At 32.9% G+C, this 21,283-nt stretch overlaps 1 protein-coding gene and 1 long non-coding RNA gene across 3 annotated transcripts in view; one reads left to right on the forward strand and one right to left on the reverse strand.

Annotated features, from left to right (window-relative positions):
- LOC142318943 (uncharacterized) overlaps positions 1 to 19,960 on the reverse strand; it is a 71,485-nt gene extending 51,525 nt beyond the window's left edge. Inside the window, exons 1-3 of one of the 2 annotated variants that reach the window (XR_012755081.1) lie at positions 19,752 to 19,960; positions 8,400 to 8,577; positions 1,375 to 1,552 (exon numbers count right to left, since the gene is read on the reverse strand). This is a non-coding gene — a long non-coding RNA (uncharacterized LOC142318943). Of the gene's footprint in view, positions 1 to 1,374; positions 1,553 to 8,399; positions 8,578 to 19,747 lie in introns of both variants that reach the window. The other variant, XR_012755080.1, reaches the window with a different exon arrangement.
- A 19-nt stretch (positions 19,961 to 19,979) lies between these two features.
- LOC142318935 (translational activator of cytochrome c oxidase 1) overlaps positions 19,980 to 21,283 on the forward strand; it is a 49,362-nt gene continuing 48,058 nt past the window's right edge. Inside the window, exon 1 of the mRNA XM_075355617.1 lies at positions 19,980 to 20,353. Within this exon, the coding sequence (XP_075211732.1) occupies positions 20,188 to 20,353 (166 nt within the window). The 5' untranslated portion in view covers positions 19,980 to 20,187. The remainder of the gene's footprint in view (positions 20,354 to 21,283) is intronic.

Here is a 21,283-nt window from a genome sequence, read left to right on the forward strand (position 1 = left end):
ATGGACCGCTGAATGTGAAAATAGGAGGAGAAAAGATTATGGAGGTAGAAGAATTTTGTTATTTGGGAAGTAGAATTACTAAAGATGGACGAAGCAGGAGCGATATAAAATGCCGAATAGCACAAGCTAAACGAGCCTTCAGTAAGAAATATAATTTGTTTACATAAAAAATTAATTTAAATGTCAGGAAAAGATTTTTGAAAGTGTATGTTTGGAGTGTCGCTTAATATGGAAGTGAAACTTGGACAATCGGAGTATCTGAGAAGAAAAGGTTAGAAGCTTTTGAAATGTGGTGCTATAGGAGAATGTTAAAAATCAGATGGGTGGATAAAGTGACAAATGAAGAGGTATTGCGGCAAATAGATGAAGAAAGAAGCATTTGGAAAAATATAGTTAAAAGAAGAGACAGACTTATAGGCCACATACTAAGGCATCCTGGAATAGTCCCTTTAATATTGGAAGGACAGGTAGAAGGGAAAAATTGTGTAGGCAGGCCACGTTTGGAATATGTAAAACAAATTGTTAGGGATGTAGGATGTAGAGGGTATACTGAAATGAAACGACTAGCAGTAGATAGGGAATCTTGGAGAGCTGCATCAAGTCAGTCAAATGACTGAAGACAAAAATAAATATAATAATATACTAATCTTTAATGTCATTTTTTCATTGTTTTCAAAGTTAAATTACATTTTATATAAAAAGCTGTTTCCAACCTATGGACAAAATTAGTTGTCATCCTGTTAAATTCTTTTTTTCACAATTCAGTCTGTTTTAATTTTTAATAAAGTTAAATTTCAATATACTGTATTCAATTTTTTCTTAAGTAGTTTACATGAATTTTTTTCAAGTAAATTTTCTACATTTCTAATTGAAAGAAAGACAATTTAATTAACCATTTAATAAAATTTTGTTATAACCAAAATGTTATTTTTTACCCCCCCCCCCCCTAAGTTTTTGTTTTACATCATATATGTTTAAATCTAATAGAGGTACAGCATTAGGACTCATTTTTAAAATATTTTCAGGTCAAATACCATAAGAAACAACTAAATTCGCCTCTTAATTTACCTTCCCAGAATTTCAGAAAGTCTTCATTTCTCTGGGGAACCAAAATCCATGCGAAATATTTTGCTTGCCATAACTCGCTAACAAAGCATTTTCATGCCTATTATATGACCTTTTTTCTTCCTATTTTTAGCTACAGAATCAACTCCTGTGAGATGCTCTACACTTTTGAATCACCTGCATAATAAAATAAAATTATTGATTGATTTTGAATAAGCAGATAACATATGTATACTTCCATTTTTATAAATTTAAAATATAAAAAATGGCTCTTATGTTTAATGGAAGAATACCTGTTATAACACTCACACATCTTAATAGTGGTTGACCTGAGTTTGTTCCAGACTACTTGTTTACTGGTACATTTACAATTACACTGCATCTTTATCAGGCTTGGCAAGCCAGAAGTGGTAATTGCATTTGCCTATACACATACACACACCCAGATCCGGCAGTTGCTGGAAAACTCATTGGAAAAAACAACAACCTGTAATAAGTCAAAAGATTATAATATTAAAAATTTTACAAGATAGAAAAATGGTAGTACATTACTAAAAATAATAAGTCACAACTTTTGACTTATATCAAAAGGTGATCTAACAAGGGTCACTCAAAAAGTTCTTGGCATGAGACAGAGATGGCAGAAGTATGAACAAATGACTATGATATTTGTCTAATGTGATCCTTTAAATGGCAGTGCTGAGAAATTTCAGAGGTGTCTGTTTAGTTATTTGTTTGTGGTTATTCAGTAAAGCAAACAAATTTTGGACATTTTCTGAAAAATGAATAAGATTGAAGTTCGAGCTGTAATAAAGTACTTTGTTTTGAAAGTTTTAACCCTAATGGTCATATAAAAAGAGTAGATTCCACTTTAAAGGATTTTTTCCATTTTTTTGGCAGTGAAAAAGTGGGCTGCTGAATTTAAAATGTAGTCACACTATTCCATTGTAGTCAGTTCAAGGTAATGAATGCTCAGGATGCCAAAAAGCTGATCTGATCAACAACATCATCAAAAAATCCACAATTCTATATTAAATAATCACAGACTGAAGGTACACGAGTTATTGACATTGCAAACATCTTGATAGACTATCAACGTAAAACCAAAATGTAGTAGACCATGTCTACTACATTTTACAGATTTTGAGAATGAAAAACTTTCTGTTACATGCCCAAGAACAAACAGTAGGTGAGAGAGCAGATGAAAGTGTGACAAGAAAACAAAAATGATGTGTGTGTGTACCTATACACACATCTCAGGTTGCTGCTTCAAAACTCCTTGAACTGTACTTCAAAGTGCTTCCACATGTGCCAGAATTGGTTCTTTGCAATTACTTCCTCTTCCAAACCTGAAGAAATGGCTCGATGGAGATTCACTTTAACTCAAGAATGAGGTTATTAAAAAGTTGAAAAGTCATTATCTAATGCATAGAATTGCAAGGCGACTACATTGAAAAATAAAAAAATTCTTTGTCAGACTGAAAAATTTTCAAGTTGCCATCGTATCTAGCTTTGTGTAATATTGCTCACTTTAATTAGATTGAATCGCATTTATCTGTCATCTATAACATCAGTTATCAAATCTAAAACTGCTTTCTTACATGATCCTGGTTATAGATTTGAAGTTTCTTATCTTGATCTAAAAATTCTCTTTAAACAACCACAAACATGTTTAAAATTATCAAAATACAATTTTTTTGATTTCAAAGTAATTTCTTGTGCATGAATCAAGACAAAGTAAATTACCAGCAAGTAGATTTATCATGTATATTTATGATAACAGATGAAATATGTAAAGCGATTAGGAAAGCATGCCTAGTTGCTGGTGATATTGTGATATAGAATGAAAGTGAAAATAAAGTTTGTAGATTCTTAATATTTGAAATTAAAGGATACAGCATGATATGGTATGAAAGTAAAGGAAAGAACAGTGTACATATAACCAAATAAAGGAAAGATAAAATCAAAATATATAAGTTCTTAAAGTGACAAAAAGCTTTAAATATTTGGGTAGTGAACCAACAGATTAGAGGAAGAAAGATGAGTGTAATAAATTCTTACAAAATTGTAAAAGGATTATTATCAGATAAGGAAGTATAAAGAAGTTTTTCAGAATTATTTTATGCTAATTCTGGGCTGAAGGCTTGGATTGTAAAATTATTTTTTGGCACATTTCGGTTTATTTTGTTTAAAATAAAAGTTCAATTTTTTAAAAATTGTATTTGTTTTCAGTTAACTTTCATTATTTTTTTTAAAAATATGTTCTCTATAAGTTTTATCTCTTTACTGGAATCGTAATAAAAAATAATACACCAGATCTAAGAAAGGGTTTTTTAATTATCATATTTTGGGTTTACAAAAACTTTCTTGAAAACTTTTAGATACAGCTTTGGTATACAATTAAACAAATTTTTCAGAAAAATATATTTATACCATAAATTTTTCCCTAAGAATTTCAGAAAACATATTACCAATAAGAGAAAAGTCACTACTTCTTTAGCACTAGTGACTAGTTTAGAAATGGAATACATAACCATAATCAATGCACCATATAACATCTTTCTAATAAAAGATTTGGTACATCATTTGTATTTTGATACATTAACCTTTAAGTTGCTAATAAAGCCAATACATGTTAACTTTCTGGTGAATCGTTAAAAACTAAAAAAAAAAGAACTACATGATCATTAATAATGTGTTAAAAGAATAACAAGAAGAGTTTATAGAGTCCGCATCCCCAGGTGGCAAATAGGGAATGCTCGATAGATATGCCAGGTAGAAGGGAAATAAAATACCTACCGCGAACCAAACGGATAGAACAGCAGCTGTAACTGAATGCCTGCTGGAATATGCCAGCCAACAGCTTCAGGTGGAGGAGCTGGCAACAGTCAGGGCACCTTCTTGTCCTATGGTCGAGAAATCATTCATAAAGGCGGATGAATCTATAAATCAATGGCATGAAGATGCAGAAACCACTGCATTAAAGATTCCAATGCATATCCCTAGTATAAATCATCATTATGGTTGGTTTCAATATTAAATTTTCCGGAGTTAGTAGTTCTCTGGTAGGATCTCCGTGGGGGGACAATGTTGAACAAAATCATGAGAATTGGTACCTGGAATGTAAGAAGTCTTGTTTCAGGCAAAATGAACAGTGTAGCAGCAGAGATGCTGCTACACTGTTAAACATCCTAGGCATAAGTGGCTTAAGATGGCCAAGAACTGGAATGCAGCAAAGGGATGAATGCACTATGTATTATTCCGGAAGCACTGATAAAACGAATAAATATGGAGTTGATATTATGGTTGATCCTCCTCTATGAATCATGAGACCTTGCCGTTGGTGAGGGGGCTTGAGTGCTCAGGGATACAGAGTAGCTGGACCGAAGGTGCAACCATATCGGAGAGGTATCTGTTGAGAGCCAGACTAAGGAATGATTCCTGAAAGAGGGCAGCAGCTCTTTCAGTAGTTGTTAGGGGCGTGAGTCAGGACGACTTAAACGGCCGTATCAACATCACTCAGTCCTCTGAGTACTGCGCAGCTGAAAGCAATGGAAAACTACAGCTGCTTTTTTTCCAAGAAAATGTGGCTCTCTGCATTTTCACATAGCAATAATGGAGGCGCCTTCCTTGGTAAAATATTCCGGAGGTAAAATAGTCCCCCGTTCGGATCTCCGGGTGGGGACTACTAAGGAAGGGGTCACCAGAAAATTAAAAAATAACATTCTACGAGTCGGAGCGTGGAATGTTAGAAGCTTGAAAAAGGTTGGTAGGCTAGAAAATTTAAAAAGGGAAATGGGTAGGACAAATGTGGATATAGTAGGAATTAGTGAGGTTCGGTGGGAAGAAGAAGGCGACTTTTGGTCAGGTGATTTTAGAGTAATTAACTCAACGTCAAATAATGGGCAGGCAGGAGTAGGTTTCGTGATGAACAAGAAGATAGGGAGGAGAGTGGAGTATTTCAAAACGCATAGCGATAGAATCATTGTAATAAGGATAAAATCAAAACCTAAACCGACAACGATTGTTAACGTCTATATGCCTACAAGCACCCATGATGATGATGAGGTAGAGTGTGTATACGAAGAGATTGATGAAGCAATTAAACACGTAAAAGGAGATGAAAATTTAATAATAGTTGGAGATTGGAATGCAAGCATTGGAAAAGGCAAGGAAGGAAATATAGTGGGTGAATACGGGCTGGGCAAAAGGAATGAAAGAGGGGACCGACTTATAGAATTTTGCACGAAGTATAATTTAGTAATTGCCAACACCCAATTTAAAAATCATAATAGAAGAATATACACTTGGAAAAAGCCAGGCGATACTGGAAGGTATCAGATAGATTATATCATGGTTAAGCAAAGATTTAGAAATCAACTCGTTGACTGCAAAACTTACCCTGGAGCAGACATTGATAGCGACCATAATTTGGTGATAATGAAATGTAGATTGGGGTTTAAAAACCTGAAGAAAAGGTGTCAGATGAATCGGTGGAATTTAGAGAAGCTTGAGGAAGAGGAGGTAAAGAAGATTTTTGAGGAGGACATCGCAAGAGGTCTGAGTAAAAAAGATAAGGTAGAAAATGTAGAAGAAGAATGGGAAAATGTTAAAAAGGAAATTCTTAAATCAGCAGAAGCAAACTTAGGCGGAATAAAGAGAACCGGTAGAAAACCTTGGGTTTCAGACGATATATTGCAGCTGATGGATGAACGTAGAAAATATAAGAATGCTAGTGATGAAGAAAGTAAAAGGAACTATCGGAAATTAAGAAATGCTATAAACAGGAAGTGCAAACTGGTGAAAGAAGAGTGGATTAAAGAAAAGTGTTCAGAAGTGGAAAGAGAAATGAACATTGGTAAAATAGATGGAGCATACAGGAAAGTTAAGGAAAATTTTGGGGTACATAAATTAAAATCTAATAATGTGTTAAACAAAGATGGTACACCAATATATAATACGAAAGGTAAAGTCGATAGATGGGTGGAATATATTGAAGAGTTATATGGAGGAAATGAATTAGAAAATGGTGTTATAGAGGAAGAAGAGGAAGTTGAAGAGGATGAAATGGGAGAAGCAATACTGAGATCTGAATTTAAGAGAGCATTAAAAGATTTAAATGGCAGAAAGGCTCCTGGAATAGACGGAATACCTGTAGAATTACTGCGCAGTGCAGGTGAGGAAGCGATTGATAGATTATACAAACTGGTGTGTAATATTTATGAAAATGGGGAATTTCCATCAGACTTCAAAAAAAGTGTTATAGTTATGATACCAAAGAAAGCAGGGGCAGATAAATGTGAAGAATACAGAACAATTAGTTTAATTAGTCATGCATCAAAAATCTTAACTAGAATTTTATACAGAAGAATTGAGAGGAGAGTGGAAGAAGTGTTAGGAGAAGACCAATTTGGTTTCAGGAAAAGTATAGGGACAAGGGAAGCAATTTTAGGCCTCAGATTAATAGTAGAAGGAAGATTAAAGAAAAACAAACCAACATACTTGGCGTTTATAGACCTAGAAAAGGCTTTTGATAACGTAGACTGGAATAAAATGTTCAGTATTTTAAAAAAATTAGGGTTCAAATACAGAGATAGAAGAACAATTGCTAACATGTACAGGAACCAAACAGCAACAATAACAATTGAAGAACATAAGAAAGAAGCCCTAATAAGAAAGGGAGTCCGACAAGGATGTTCCCTATCTCCGTTACTTTTTAATCTTTACATGGAACTAGCAGTTAATGATGTTAAAGAACAATTTAGATTCGGAGTAACAGTACAAGGTGAAAAGATAAAGATGCTACGATTTGCTGATGATATAGTAATTCTAGCCGAGAGTAAAAAGGATTTAGAAGAAACAATGAACGGCATAGATGAAGTCCTACGCAAGAACTATCGCATGAAAATAAACAAGAACAAAACAAAAGTAATGAAATGTAGTAGAAATAACAAAGATGGACCGCTGAATGTGAAAATAGGAGGAGAAAAGATTATGGAGGTAGAAGAATTTTGTTATTTGGGAAGTAGAATTACTAAAGATGGACGAAGCAGGAGCGATATAAAATGCCGAATAGCACAAGCTAAACGAGCCTTCAGTAAGAAATATAATTTGTTTACATAAAAAATTAATTTAAATGTCAGGAAAAGATTTTTGAAAGTGTATGTTTGGAGTGTCGCTTAATATGGAAGTGAAACTTGGACAATCGGAGTATCTGAGAAGAAAAGGTTAGAAGCTTTTGAAATGTGGTGCTATAGGAGAATGTTAAAAATCAGATGGGTGGATAAAGTGACAAATGAAGAGGTATTGCGGCAAATAGATGAAGAAAGAAGCATTTGGAAAAATATAGTTAAAAGAAGAGACAGACTTATAGGCCACATACTAAGGCATCCTGGAATAGTCCCTTTAATATTGGAAGGACAGGTAGAAGGGAAAAATTGTGTAGGCAGGCCACGTTTGGAATATGTAAAACAAATTGTTAGGGATGTAGGATGTAGAGGGTATACTGAAATGAAACGACTAGCAGTAGATAGGGAATCTTGGAGAGCTGCATCAAGTCAGTCAAATGACTGAAGACAAAAATAAATATAATAATATACTAATCTTTAATGTCATTTTTTCATTGTTTTCAAAGTTAAATTACATTTTATATAAAAAGCTGTTTCCAACCTATGGACAAAATTAGTTGTCATCCTGTTAAATTCTTTTTTTCACAATTCAGTCTGTTTTAATTTTTAATAAAGTTAAATTTCAATATACTGTATTCAATTTTTTCTTAAGTAGTTTACATGAATTTTTTTCAAGTAAATTTTCTACATTTCTAATTGAAAGAAAGACAATTTAATTAACCATTTAATAAAATTTTGTTATAACCAAAATGTTATTTTTTACCCCCCCCCCCCCCCCCTAAGTTTTTGTTTTACATCATATATGTTTAAATCTAATAGAGGTACAGCATTAGGACTCATTTTTAAAATATTTTCAGGTCAAATACCATAAGAAACAACTAAATTCGCCTCTTAATTTACCTTCCCAGAATTTCAGAAAGTCTTCATTTCTCTGGGGAACCAAAATCCATGCGAAATATTTTGCTTGCCATAACTCGCTAACAAAGCATTTTCATGCCTATTATATGACCTTTTTTCTTCCTATTTTTAGCTACAGAATCAACTCCTGTGAGATGCTCTACACTTTTGAATCACCTGCATAATAAAATAAAATTATTGATTGATTTTGAATAAGCAGATAACATATGTATACTTCCATTTTTATAAATTTAAAATATAAAAAATGGCTCTTATGTTTAATGGAAGAATACCTGTTATAACACTCACACATCTTAATAGTGGTTGACCTGAGTTTGTTCCAGACTACTTGTTTACTGGTACATTTACAATTACACTGCATCTTTATCAGGCTTGGCAAGCCAGAAGTGGTAATTGCATTTGCCTATACACATACACACACCCAGATCCGGCAGTTGCTGGAAAACTCATTGGAAAAAACAACAACCTGTAATAAGTCAAAAGATTATAATATTAAAAATTTTACAAGATAGAAAAATGGTAGTACATTACTAAAAATAATAAGTCACAACTTTTGACTTATATCAAAAGGTGATCTAACAAGGGTCACTCAAAAAGTTCTTGGCATGAGACAGAGATGGCAGAAGTATGAACAAATGACTATGATATTTGTCTAATGTGATCCTTTAAATGGCAGTGCTGAGAAATTTCAGAGGTGTCTGTTTAGTTATTTGTTTGTGGTTATTCAGTAAAGCAAACAAATTTTGGACATTTTCTGAAAAATGAATAAGATTGAAGTTCGAGCTGTAATAAAGTACTTTGTTTTGAAAGTTTTAACCCTAATGGTCATATAAAAAGAGTAGATTCCACTTTAAAGGATTTTTTCCATTTTTTTGGCAGTGAAAAAGTGGGCTGCTGAATTTAAAATGTAGTCACACTATTCCATTGTAGTCAGTTCAAGGTAATGAATGCTCAGGATGCCAAAAAGCTGATCTGATCAACAACATCATCAAAAAATCCACAATTCTATATTAAATAATCACAGACTGAAGGTACACGAGTTATTGACATTGCAAACATCTTGATAGACTATCAACGTAAAACCAAAATGTAGTAGACCATGTCTACTACATTTTACAGATTTTGAGAATGAAAAACTTTCTGTTACATGCCCAAGAACAAACAGTAGGTGAGAGAGCAGATGAAAGTGTGACAAGAAAACAAAAATGATGTGTGTGTGTACCTATACACACATCTCAGGTTGCTGCTTCAAAACTCCTTGAACTGTACTTCAAAGTGCTTCCACATGTGCCAGAATTGGTTCTTTGCAATTACTTCCTCTTCCAAACCTGAAGAAATGGCTCGATGGAGATTCACTTTAACTCAAGAATGAGGTTATTAAAAAGTTGAAAAGTCATTATCTAATGCATAGAATTGCAAGGCGACTACATTGAAAAATAAAAAAATTCTTTGTCAGACTGAAAAATTTTCAAGTTGCCATCGTATCTAGCTTTGTGTAATATTGCTCACTTTAATTAGATTGAATCGCATTTATCTGTCATCTATAACATCAGTTATCAAATCTAAAACTGCTTTCTTACATGATCCTGGTTATAGATTTGAAGTTTCTTATCTTGATCTAAAAATTCTCTTTAAACAACCACAAACATGTTTAAAATTATCAAAATACAATTTTTTTGATTTCAAAGTAATTTCTTGTGCATGAATCAAGACAAAGTAAATTACCAGCAAGTAGATTTATCATGTATATTTATGATAACAGATGAAATATGTAAAGCGATTAGGAAAGCATGCCTAGTTGCTGGTGATATTGTGATATAGAATGAAAGTGAAAATAAAGTTTGTAGATTCTTAATATTTGAAATTAAAGGATACAGCATGATATGGTATGAAAGTAAAGGAAAGAACAGTGTACATATAACCAAATAAAGGAAAGATAAAATCAAAATATATAAGTTCTTAAAGTGACAAAAAGCTTTAAATATTTGGGTAGTGAACCAACAGATTAGAGGAAGAAAGATGAGTGTAATAAATTCTTACAAAATTGTAAAAGGATTATTATCAGATAAGGAAGTATAAAGAAGTTTTTCAGAATTATTTTATGCTAATTCTGGGCTGAAGGCTTGGATTGTAAAATTATTTTTTGGCACATTTCGGTTTATTTTGTTTAAAATAAAAGTTCAATTTTTTAAAAATTGTATTTGTTTTCAGTTAACTTTCATTATTTTTTTTAAAAATATGTTCTCTATAAGTTTTATCTCTTTACTGGAATCGTAATAAAAAATAATACACCAGATCTAAGAAAGGGTTTTTTAATTATCATATTTTGGGTTTACAAAAACTTTCTTGAAAACTTTTAGATACAGCTTTGGTATACAATTAAACAAATTTTTCAGAAAAATATATTTATACCATAAATTTTTCCCTAAGAATTTCAGAAAACATATTACCAATAAGAGAAAAGTCACTACTTCTTTAGCACTAGTGACTAGTTTAGAAATGGAATACATAACCATAATCAATGCACCATATAACATCTTTCTAATAAAAGATTTGGTACATCATTTGTATTTTGATACATTAACCTTTAAGTTGCTAATAAAGCCAATACATGTTAACTTTCTGGTGAATCGTTAAAAACTAAAAAAAAAAGAACTACATGATCATTAATAATGTGTTAAAAGAATAACAAGAAGAGTTTATAGAGTCCGCATCCCCAGGTGGCAAATAGGGAATGCTCGATAGATATGCCAGGTAGAAGGGAAATAAAATACCTACCGCGAACCAAACGGATAGAACAGCAGCTGTAACTGAATGCCTGCTGGAATATGCCAGCCAACAGCTTCAGGTGGAGGAGCTGGCAACAGTCAGGGCACCTTCTTGTCCTATGGTCGAGAAATCATTCATAAAGGCGGATGAATCTATAAATCAATGGCATGAAGATGCAGAAACCACTGCATTAAAGATTCCAATGCATATCCCTAGTATAAATCATCATTATGATTGGTTTCAATATTAAATTTTCCGGAGTTAGTAGTTCTCTGGTAGGATCTCCGTGGGGGGACAATGTTGAACAAAATCATGAGAATTGGTACCTGGAATGTAAGAAGTCTTGTTTCAGGCAAAATGAACAGTGTAGCAGCAGAGATGCTGCTACACTGTTAAACATCCTAGGCATAAGTGGCTTAAGATGGCCAAGAACTGGAATGCAGCAAAGGGATGAATGCACTATGTATTATTCCGGAAGCACTGATAAAACGAATAAATATGGAGTTGATATTATGGTTGATCCTCCTCTATGAATCATGAGACCTTGCCGTTGGTGAGGGGGCTTGAGTGCTCAGGGATACAGAGTAGCTGGACCGAAGGTGCAACCATATCGGAGAGGTATCTGTTGAGAGCCAGACTAAGGAATGATTCCTGAAAGAGGGCAGCAGCTCTTTCAGTAGTTGTTAGGGGCGTGAGTCAGGACGACTTAAACGGCCGTATCAACATCACTCAGTCCTCTGAGTACTGCGCAGCTGAAAGCAATGGAAAACTACAGCTGCTTTTTTTCCAAGAAAATGTGGCTCTCTGCATTTTCACATAGCAATAATGGAGGCGCCTTCCTTGGTAAAATATTCCGGAGGTAAAATAGTCCCCCGTTCGGATCTCCGGGTGGGGACTACTAAGGAAGGGGTCACCAGAAAATTAAAAAATAACATTCTACGAGTCGGAGCGTGGAATGTTAGAAGCTTGAAAAAGGTTGGTAGGCTAGAAAATTTAAAAAGGGAAATGGGTAGGACAAATGTGGATATAGTAGGAATTAGTGAGGTTCGGTGGGAAGAAGAAGGCGACTTTTGGTCAGGTGATTTTAGAGTAATTAACTCAGCGTCAAATAATGGGCAGGCAGGAGTAGGTTTCGTGATGAACAAGAAGATAGGGAGGAGAGTGGAGTATTTCAAAACGCATAGCGATAGAATCATTGTAATAAGGATAAAATCAAAACCTAAACCGACAACGATTGTTAACGTCTATATGCCTACAAGCACCCATGATGATGATGAGGTAGAGTGTGTATACGAAGAGATTGATGAAGCAATTAAACACGTAAAAGGAGATGAAAATTTAATAATAGTTGGAGATTGGAATGCAAGCATTGGAAAAGGCAAGGAAGGAAATATAGTGGGTGAATACGGGCTGGGCAAAAGGAATGAAAGAGGGGACCGACTTATAGAATTTTGCACGAAGTATAATTTAGTAATTGCCAACACCCAATTTAAAAATCATAATAGAAGAATATACACTTGGAAAAAGCCAGGCGATACTGGAAGGTATCAGATAGATTATATCATGGTTAAGCAAAGATTTAGAAATCAACTCGTTGACTGCAAAACTTACCCTGGAGCAGACATTGATAGCGACCATAATTTGGTGATAATGAAATGTAGATTGGGGTTTAAAAACCTGAAGAAAAAGTGTCAGATGAATCGGTGGAATTTAGAGAAGCTTGAGGAAGAGGAGGTAAAGAAGATTTTTGAGGAGGACATCGCAAGAGGTCTGAGTAAAAAAGATAAGGTAGAAAATGTAGAAGAAGAATGGGAAAATGTTAAAAAGGAAATTCTTAAATCAGCAGAAGCAAACTTAGGCGGAATAAAGAGAACCGGTAGAAAACCTTGGGTTTCAGACGATATATTGCAGCTGATGGATGAACGTAGAAAATATAAGAATGCTAGTGATGAAGAAAGTAAAAGGAACTATCGGAAATTAAGAAATGCTATAAACAGGAAGTGCAAACTGGTGAAAGAAGAGTGGATTAAAGAAAAGTGTTCAGAAGTGGAAAGAGAAATGAACATTGGTAAAATAGATGGAGCATACAGGAAAGTTAAGGAAAATTTTGGGGTACATAAATTAAAATCTAATAATGTGTTAAACAAAGATGGTACACCAATATATAATACGAAAGGTAAAGTCGATAGATGGGTGGAATATATTGAAGAGTTATATGGAGGAAATGAATTAGAAAATGGTGTTATAGAGGAAGAAGAGGAAGTTGAAGAGGATGAAATGGGAGAAGCAATACTGAGATCTGAATTTAAGAGAGCATTAAAAGATTTAAATGGCAGAAAGGCTCCTGGAATAGACGGAATACCTGTAGAATTACTGCGCAGTGCAGGTGAGGAAGCGATTGATAGATTATACAAACTGGTGTGTAATATTTATGAAAATGGGGAATTTCCATCAGACTTCAAAAAAAGTGTTATAGTTATGATACCAAAGAAAGCAGGGGCAGATAAATGTGAAGAATACAGAACAATTAGTTTAATTAGTCATGCATCAAAAATCTTAACTAGAATTTTATACAGAAGAATTGAGAGGAGAGTGGAAGAAGTGTTAGGAGAAGACCAATTTGGTTTCAGGAAAAGTATAGGGACAAGGGAAGCAATTTTAGGCCTCAGATTAATAGTAGAAGGAAGATTAAAGAAAAACAAACCAACATACTTGGCGTTTATAGACCTAGAAAAGGCTTTTGATAACGTAGACTGGAATAAAATGTTCAGTATTTTAAAAAAATTAGGGTTCAAATACAGAGATAGAAGAACAATTGCTAACATGTACAGGAACCAAACAGCAACAATAACAATTGAAGAACATAAGAAAGAAGCCCTAATAAGAAAGGGAGTCCGACAAGGATGTTCCCTATCTCCGTTACTTTTTAATCTTTACATGGAACTAGCAGTTAATGATGTTAAAGAACAATTTAGATTCGGAGTAACAGTACAAGGTGAAAAGATAAAGATGCTACGATTTGCTGATGATATAGTAATTCTAGCCGAGAGTAAAAAGGATTTAGAAGAAACAATGAACGGCATAGATGAAGTCCTACGCAAGAACTATCGCATGAAAATAAACAAGAACAAAACAAAAGTAATGAAATGTAGTAGAAATAACAAAGATGGACCGCTGAATGTGAAAATAGGAGGAGAAAAGATTATGGAGGTAGAAGAATTTTGTCATTTGGGAAGTAAAATTACTAAAGATGGACGAAGCAGGAGCGATATAAAATGCCGAATAGCACAAGCTAAACGAGCCTTCAGTAAGAAATATAATTTGTTTACATCAAAAATTAATTTAAATGTCAGGAAAAGATTTTTGAAAGTGTATGTTTGGAGTGTCGCTTTATATGGAAGTGAAACTTGGACAATCGGAGTATCTGAGAAGAAAAGATTAGAAGCTTTTGAAATGTGGTGCTATAGGAGAATGTTAAAAATCAGATGGGTGGATAAAGTGACAAATGAAGAGGTATTGCGGCAAATAGATGAAGAAAGAAGCATTTGGAAAAATATAGTTAAAAGAAGAGACAGACTTATAGGCCACATACTAAGGCATCCTGGAATAGTCACTTTAATATTGGAAGGACAGGTAGAAGGAAAAAATTGTGTAGGCAGGCCACATTTGGAGTATGTAAAACAAATTGTTGGGGATGTAGGATGTAGAGGGTATACTGAAATGAAACGACTAGCAGTAGATAGGGAATCTTGGAGAGCTGCATCAAACCAGTCAAATGACTGAAGACAAAAAAAAAAATTATGGTTGATAAGAATTTAGACAAGTGTATATCCAGTTTTGTTCCTTATTCAGATAAAATCATTTGATACAGATGCCTTCTCATAAAATGAATATCAATCATCTTCAAATTTATGCACCACAGCGGATAAGCCTGATGAAGAGATTGAACAGTTCTACAAAGATTTACGTATTGTTCTGGAAGGCACCAAGGAACAGGATGTTACTATAATCATCGGAGATTTTAATGTAAAGGTGGGGGAGTGTAAAGTGGATGATACTGTTGGAGGCTATGGACTGGGAGTGAGGAGTGATAGAGGTGACAGGCTTGTAGAATTCTGTCAGACAAGGAGGTTCGTACTTGTTAATACATACTATAAATTGCCCAAGAGAAGATTATGGACATGGAGATCTGCTCAAGACATTGAAGATAGAATAGTAAAGGACAATATTGATTATCTACTTATCAAGAAACGATTCAGAAATAGCATAACATCAGTAAAAACTTGTCAGAAACTGACATCGGATCAGATCATAACCCAGTATTTGCTAAAGTACATATCAAGCTTAAAAAAATAAATCATAAAAGTAAGGATAATAGGACAGTGACAGAGAAACTAAGGGATAAAGGCATAAGAAAACAAGTGCAGAGAGAAATAAATATTAAAATTGATTTGGTACAGCATGGGCCAATAAATTTGGACATGGAGCATAAATGGATTAACATAAAGGCGGCATTGATTGATTGAAGCAGGGACAGATTGACATCAGATAAGAGGAGACCGAAACAAATCATCTTGGGCTGATGACCCAAGATATAATGCTTCTTATGGAAGAAAGAAGAAAAAGTAAGAACAATGCAAATAAATATACAGAATTACAAGGGAAGATAACAAGAATGATTAGGGAAGCAAAGGAGAGATGGATTTCGGAAAAGTGTGAACACATAGAGGAGCTACAAATGAAATATGACATCCACAATAGCCTAAATTGTAATAAATATCAGCGGGATTACGTCAGATGAATTGATGAAATTCCATTTGTCATTATAGTTAAACAGCTGAAACTCTGTTGGCAATGAATACCTTCCACATTGATGATTCACCATGAATCCAATGAACTGCAATCATGGAGTCCGAATACAAATGAATTTCATCGATGTGAGTATTTAACCACTTGATTAGTCAAACGAGTTAGTAGAAAACAAGCACATAACTCAAGTCTTATAGAGAGATCTGTTGGTGCAACCCTAAACTTTGAAGAGAGATGATTGGATGAAATTTTTATTAGAATAAATGATTCTGAATGCATACAACTCTCATAACTTTTGAGTCATGCATCAGCAAATTTATGTATTTGAAAAAATTTAATAGAAGTATTATTCGTAATTGATCATTAATTGCTAACGAACCTTATTGACTGTATATATCTTTCCATTGGGACAATAAATTATCAGGTAAGCTATCATACCACTGACTTTTAATTTACCACAATTGTTGTTTGCACAAAAATACTGCCAGCCTAATCTGTCAAATTCCAGTAATGATGTCAGAACATTCCTTTTAGTCAGTATATTATTTTCCCTTTAGTAAATTCAAATATCCATTTGTCTGGATAATTGTTACATAAAGTACCTAATGTACATACATTTTCACCTTTGTTTAACAAGATGTTACAATTATTGTTTAATGGAATTATGCTTGAATTATTAGTAAACCATTTATGTAATGGGAACCCATACTGATTTTACAAATTGCTTTTATCTTCAATTAACTTCTATAATACATCTAGATTGTTGCACCCTGTTATAAGATCATTGTCAAAAAAGTTGTTTAACATAGTTTCATAAGCAGCAGGAAGTTGATCCTTGTTATCCCTAGCAACTGATCTAGTAACCAAGAAGGAGGAACTAGCTGTACCATAAGTTACAGATCTTAATGCATAATGTTATAATTCTTGATCAAGGGAGTCCCAGCATAGAATTCTTTGTAGATTGCTATCTTTAGGCGTGATCAAAACTTGCTTATACATTTTTGATATGAGAGCATTGACAATTATGTAGTCTAAATCATAGAATTATTGAGAAAAGACTTTATGAGCAATAGTACCAACTAGTAATGTGTCATTGAGTGATAAACTGTTTGATGATTTAGCTGAGCCACCGAAAACAATTTGTAATTTAAACTTGACTTTTAATACACGGTGATGTGATAAATGAAAGACATTTCACTCTGAAGTTAACCAATCACATGAATTCAGTTCAGACATATGACCTAAATATGAATGTAGACAGAATAACTATTCTTGAGAGAAGGATTACAGTTAAGCTTGCTTTCCAAACTTAAAAATCTTGTGCTTGGCAATGTTAAAAGAATCATCAAGTTTCATTCTGGCTTAAGTGGAACTGTTACAACAAATCTTCCATATTCATTTCTAGATGTGTTTTCTGATAAGTAGGTTTTGGAAATATTTCATGAATTAATAAATGATGTCTTTTTGAACACATTTCACATATGTATTTACTGAGAATCCTTAAGAAAATTATCAGGGCATAAACAATTAAAAATTTGTTTTTTGTTAAAAGCGATCAATGATATTTAATCCTAACATTTTTTTACATTTATATATAGAATGATTTGAATTACATATATGATAGAAAATTGACTTGATGTGATAACGAAGTACCTTATTTTTGTGTTGTATTAGTAGGCTACATTGTTGTAATTTGCCCTGGTTACCCTTCGTAGTAATGTTAAATTTATGTGATCTGCTTTTCAATAATTGTCTTTTATTCTAAAGACATTCTACTAATTTTTGAAAATTAGGAATCTGTAAGAGTAACAATCCTTCCTTCCATAACTTAGCTGTGACAGAGTCTAGCTTTGAAGTTAGAAAATGTGTTACAATAAGTTGAAATACTTAGTTGGTAAATAGCTTTAAGTGAATTTATGAATGAACTGATCACTGAGAAGTACTAGACAAAGACTCCTATTCAATTGAATTAATCTCAATAATATTCTCTACGTAAAAATGGCCAAAGTAAGCTATTACTAAATCTATTTTTTAATAAATTAATTGCCAATAGATAATTCTCATCTGTGATGGGTAAATTTTTTATCGTTAAATGCTATACCCTTTAATGAAGAACAAAGATAATGTAACTTTTGAATATCAGACAAATCACTTCTAGAATGAACTAAATCATTAAACATAGTAAGTAATATTGCCGTCAAATGATGGTAGTTTGTTTGGTGGCAATTGAATAGTATTGGCTAAAGTGCCAGATATATTTTGACCAAGTTTAGGTTATCTATAAATCGATAAATGCATTTTGTTTACATTCTAAAGTACACAAGTAATCTTCAATCAGAACCCTGTTGTTTGCAACATCTTCATCAAAACATGGTTCTTCAATTTTAGGTTGAATAGAATTATACTTTTCCAACAGCTCTTGTAAATTTCTTAATTTAATTTTTAATGAATAGCTGTCATTAGTTTGAGGGTCAAAGTTGCTAATGTACGTTTGTGTCCTAATAATGGAGATTTAACAAACATTCATTTACCTTTCAATATCATTAAACTATAAGGCGTGTTTACAAGAATAATAATAATGTTAATTATCACAAATGAAATTCTATTAATCAAGCGAATGAATAAATAATGATTGTTGAATAGTTACGTGTCGAAATGACATATACAGACCTGAATATCTTATTCTATTTTCCTAATGTATACGTTACAATCTGTTCGACTAGTGTACAATAAGCAACCCCGCCCATGGTCCAATGAGATGAGGATGATATGTATGTATGAAATGTAAATGAGATGTAGTCTTGTACAGATTCAGGCCAACTATTCTGAGATATTTGGTTTACTGAATCTCAACCACCAAAATCCACTACCTAGTATTCAAATCCATCTAAAAAAATTAACTTTTACTAGGATTTGAACCTCAGAACCTTCAACTTTGAAAGTCAGCTGTTAAACAACTGATTTGCAACAAGTAACCCATTACACCAGCCTGGCGGACTACTTGAATATAATTCAGATTAGTAATACCATAATTACTGTAAACATATTAAATATCACAAAACAACATTTGTAAAAATATTTTTACACTCATCCATGATCCGACCTGGAGGACCAATCTTTATGTACAGTTATTACCATACATTTTAATTGTATAACTCATGAATCATACAGAACTACCAGTTCCTATGGTAAAAAGAATAAATGAAATGTTGTAGGTTAGACTAGTTAATTTATTCAACCATATAACTTCTTTCTAAAAAAAATTTTATACATCATTTACATTCAGATATATTAACCTATAAGTTGTTAATAAAACTAATACATGTTAACCATCTGGTGAATTGTTAAAGACTAAAAAAAAGAACAATAAGTTCATTAATAATGTATTAAAGGAACAATAAGAAGTTACATGACTATAGGAGTCTAGAGAATAAACAAGAAATCTTTAAGTGTTAAACAGATAGCCTACAACCCATAAGATGACAGCTGAAGCTATTAGTTTGAAAAACATGAGTGATCAAACTGGAGAACTCGAAACCTGATTACAATGTAGCAATACATTAGACAATAGATCATCTTAGGCTAGGTGCATGTGTTTATTTCATTCCTCTACTTCAAAACCACGTTTTGGATCTCTCAAGAAACATGTGATAAATGTATTTATTAAATTTTACTCTCTCATAATTTTTAACTGAAATTACTAGATGTAATTTTTATAAACAGGAATTATGAGTTGATTAATTGATCTATCCTAGCACTAGACAGTGATGAAGGGAAATTTTGATGGTGATGGATAGATTTAATATTTTCTACCATAGACACATTGAGATGCAGGAGCCATGGTGACCCTTCCCCTTGACAAATTATAACTAAAATTGAACTTCATCAATGACATATTCAGTGTTTTATACAGAATTTTATATAAATTGTTTATCCAGCCTGAAGATATCAAGGGAAATATTAACTGATGAAAAAAAACAAAAAAAATTAGACTACTACCCACAATCTCTGGATAAAATTGCCTAAGGGGTATTAAGTTATGTTAAAAATATATTTACCTACTCTCTGAATAAAATTTTCAGATAAGGACCAATAACGTCCTTATCTTATAGATAAGGTCCTTATCTAGCTGCTCCTTATTAGTTCTTAAATTCATTTCTAAAATAGAATACGACAAACATTATTAAAATACTACTAGGTCACTATGAAATAATATGCACTGAATACATATTTGTAGTTGTTTACAAAATTGTCTAGCGCTAGCGTCGCAATCTTTCTACATTCAAACTATTATCTTTTTTGATTAAAGCATGAAGCATTATCCATCTAACCTCTTCTAGTTCGAGTGAATGAATCGTTTCTTTAAGATGTGTTTACGAATGTTTTGTGCAAGACAGTGACGACAGTTTTAATTTTATTTACGACTTGTTATGTCAAATACTTTTATGTATAACCGTATTTAAGCTAATTTTAATATAAAGAAGCTGTTACTTCCGATATGTTTTCGAGTTATAAGTTTTCTATCGGTTGCGTTCAAACGGTCTGCAAAAGATACGCAGGACATAGCAAATGGCAAAATATTAGGCATACAAAAGCCGCTAAAGATGGAGAAAAGTCTAGATTGTACATTAAAATTGGTCAGCAAATTAAAATTGCCATTCAGGGTGAGTTTTTAAAATTAAAGAAGTTTCGCAATTTGTGCCTTATTTGTATGATACACCTTTAATGGCGTTTGCTTCAAATGCATGTACGTTCGTAATTGTTTCACCAGAGCAGATTATAAGTATATCATTTCACTTTTCTCTAATAATGATACCTTTTAGTTAGCACTAATCAGTACAGTTATCTAGGGTCTGTATTTTGGGTAACTGTTTTCAATTAAGTTAAAGTAAACAACAGCTTCAGTACATTAAGATTTGCTTAAGGACAGTTTTAATATTTCTAAGTTATTGAATTTCTTCTCATCCAATTATCTGTAATAAATATCCTCATTTTCATTGATAGAGCAAGTTAAAGCTGATCATATTTGATTTTAATCACATTTCCTGTATAGCCCTTGTGTAGTGAAATGAAATGGTTCTGTCAACTTTATCAATGTTCATCTTCGATATTTATAGTCAGTTTTAATTGCATAATAATGTAATGTTCTTGGATGAGCCCATTCGTACATGCCTATCTCTCCCTACATATATTCTTAGAAGAAGGTAAAGAATGTTACTTCTTAATCTGGATAACTTGCAAATAATATTTTCAGTATTTTATCATTGGCAGTGGTTATAATTTTGTAGAATTCTTGTGGTGTTTAGAATAGGCCAGCCGCAAAGCTGTGTAGTTTTAACCCGTTATCTCCAATTATCAGAGGATTTTAATCTTTCTTAAAAGACCAACATCCAAATTGTTTTGACAACAATTTGCAGCTATTAATTCTGTAAGTATCAGAACAAATAACAATAATATGTTTGAAAAATAATATTATTTATTTTTTCCTAGCTATGTAGTTGTACTGTACAGTAGCGTGCAGTTCAATCCAAACACAGATGTTATTTACCAAAAAGTAACTATTTAGAAAAAAAAAGTCATAAATGTACAATTTA

This window comes from Lycorma delicatula, chromosome 1 (assembly GCF_047948215.1).
Source record: "Lycorma delicatula isolate Av1 chromosome 1, ASM4794821v1, whole genome shotgun sequence".
Classification (NCBI taxonomy): domain Eukaryota; kingdom Metazoa; phylum Arthropoda; class Insecta; order Hemiptera; family Fulgoridae; genus Lycorma; species Lycorma delicatula.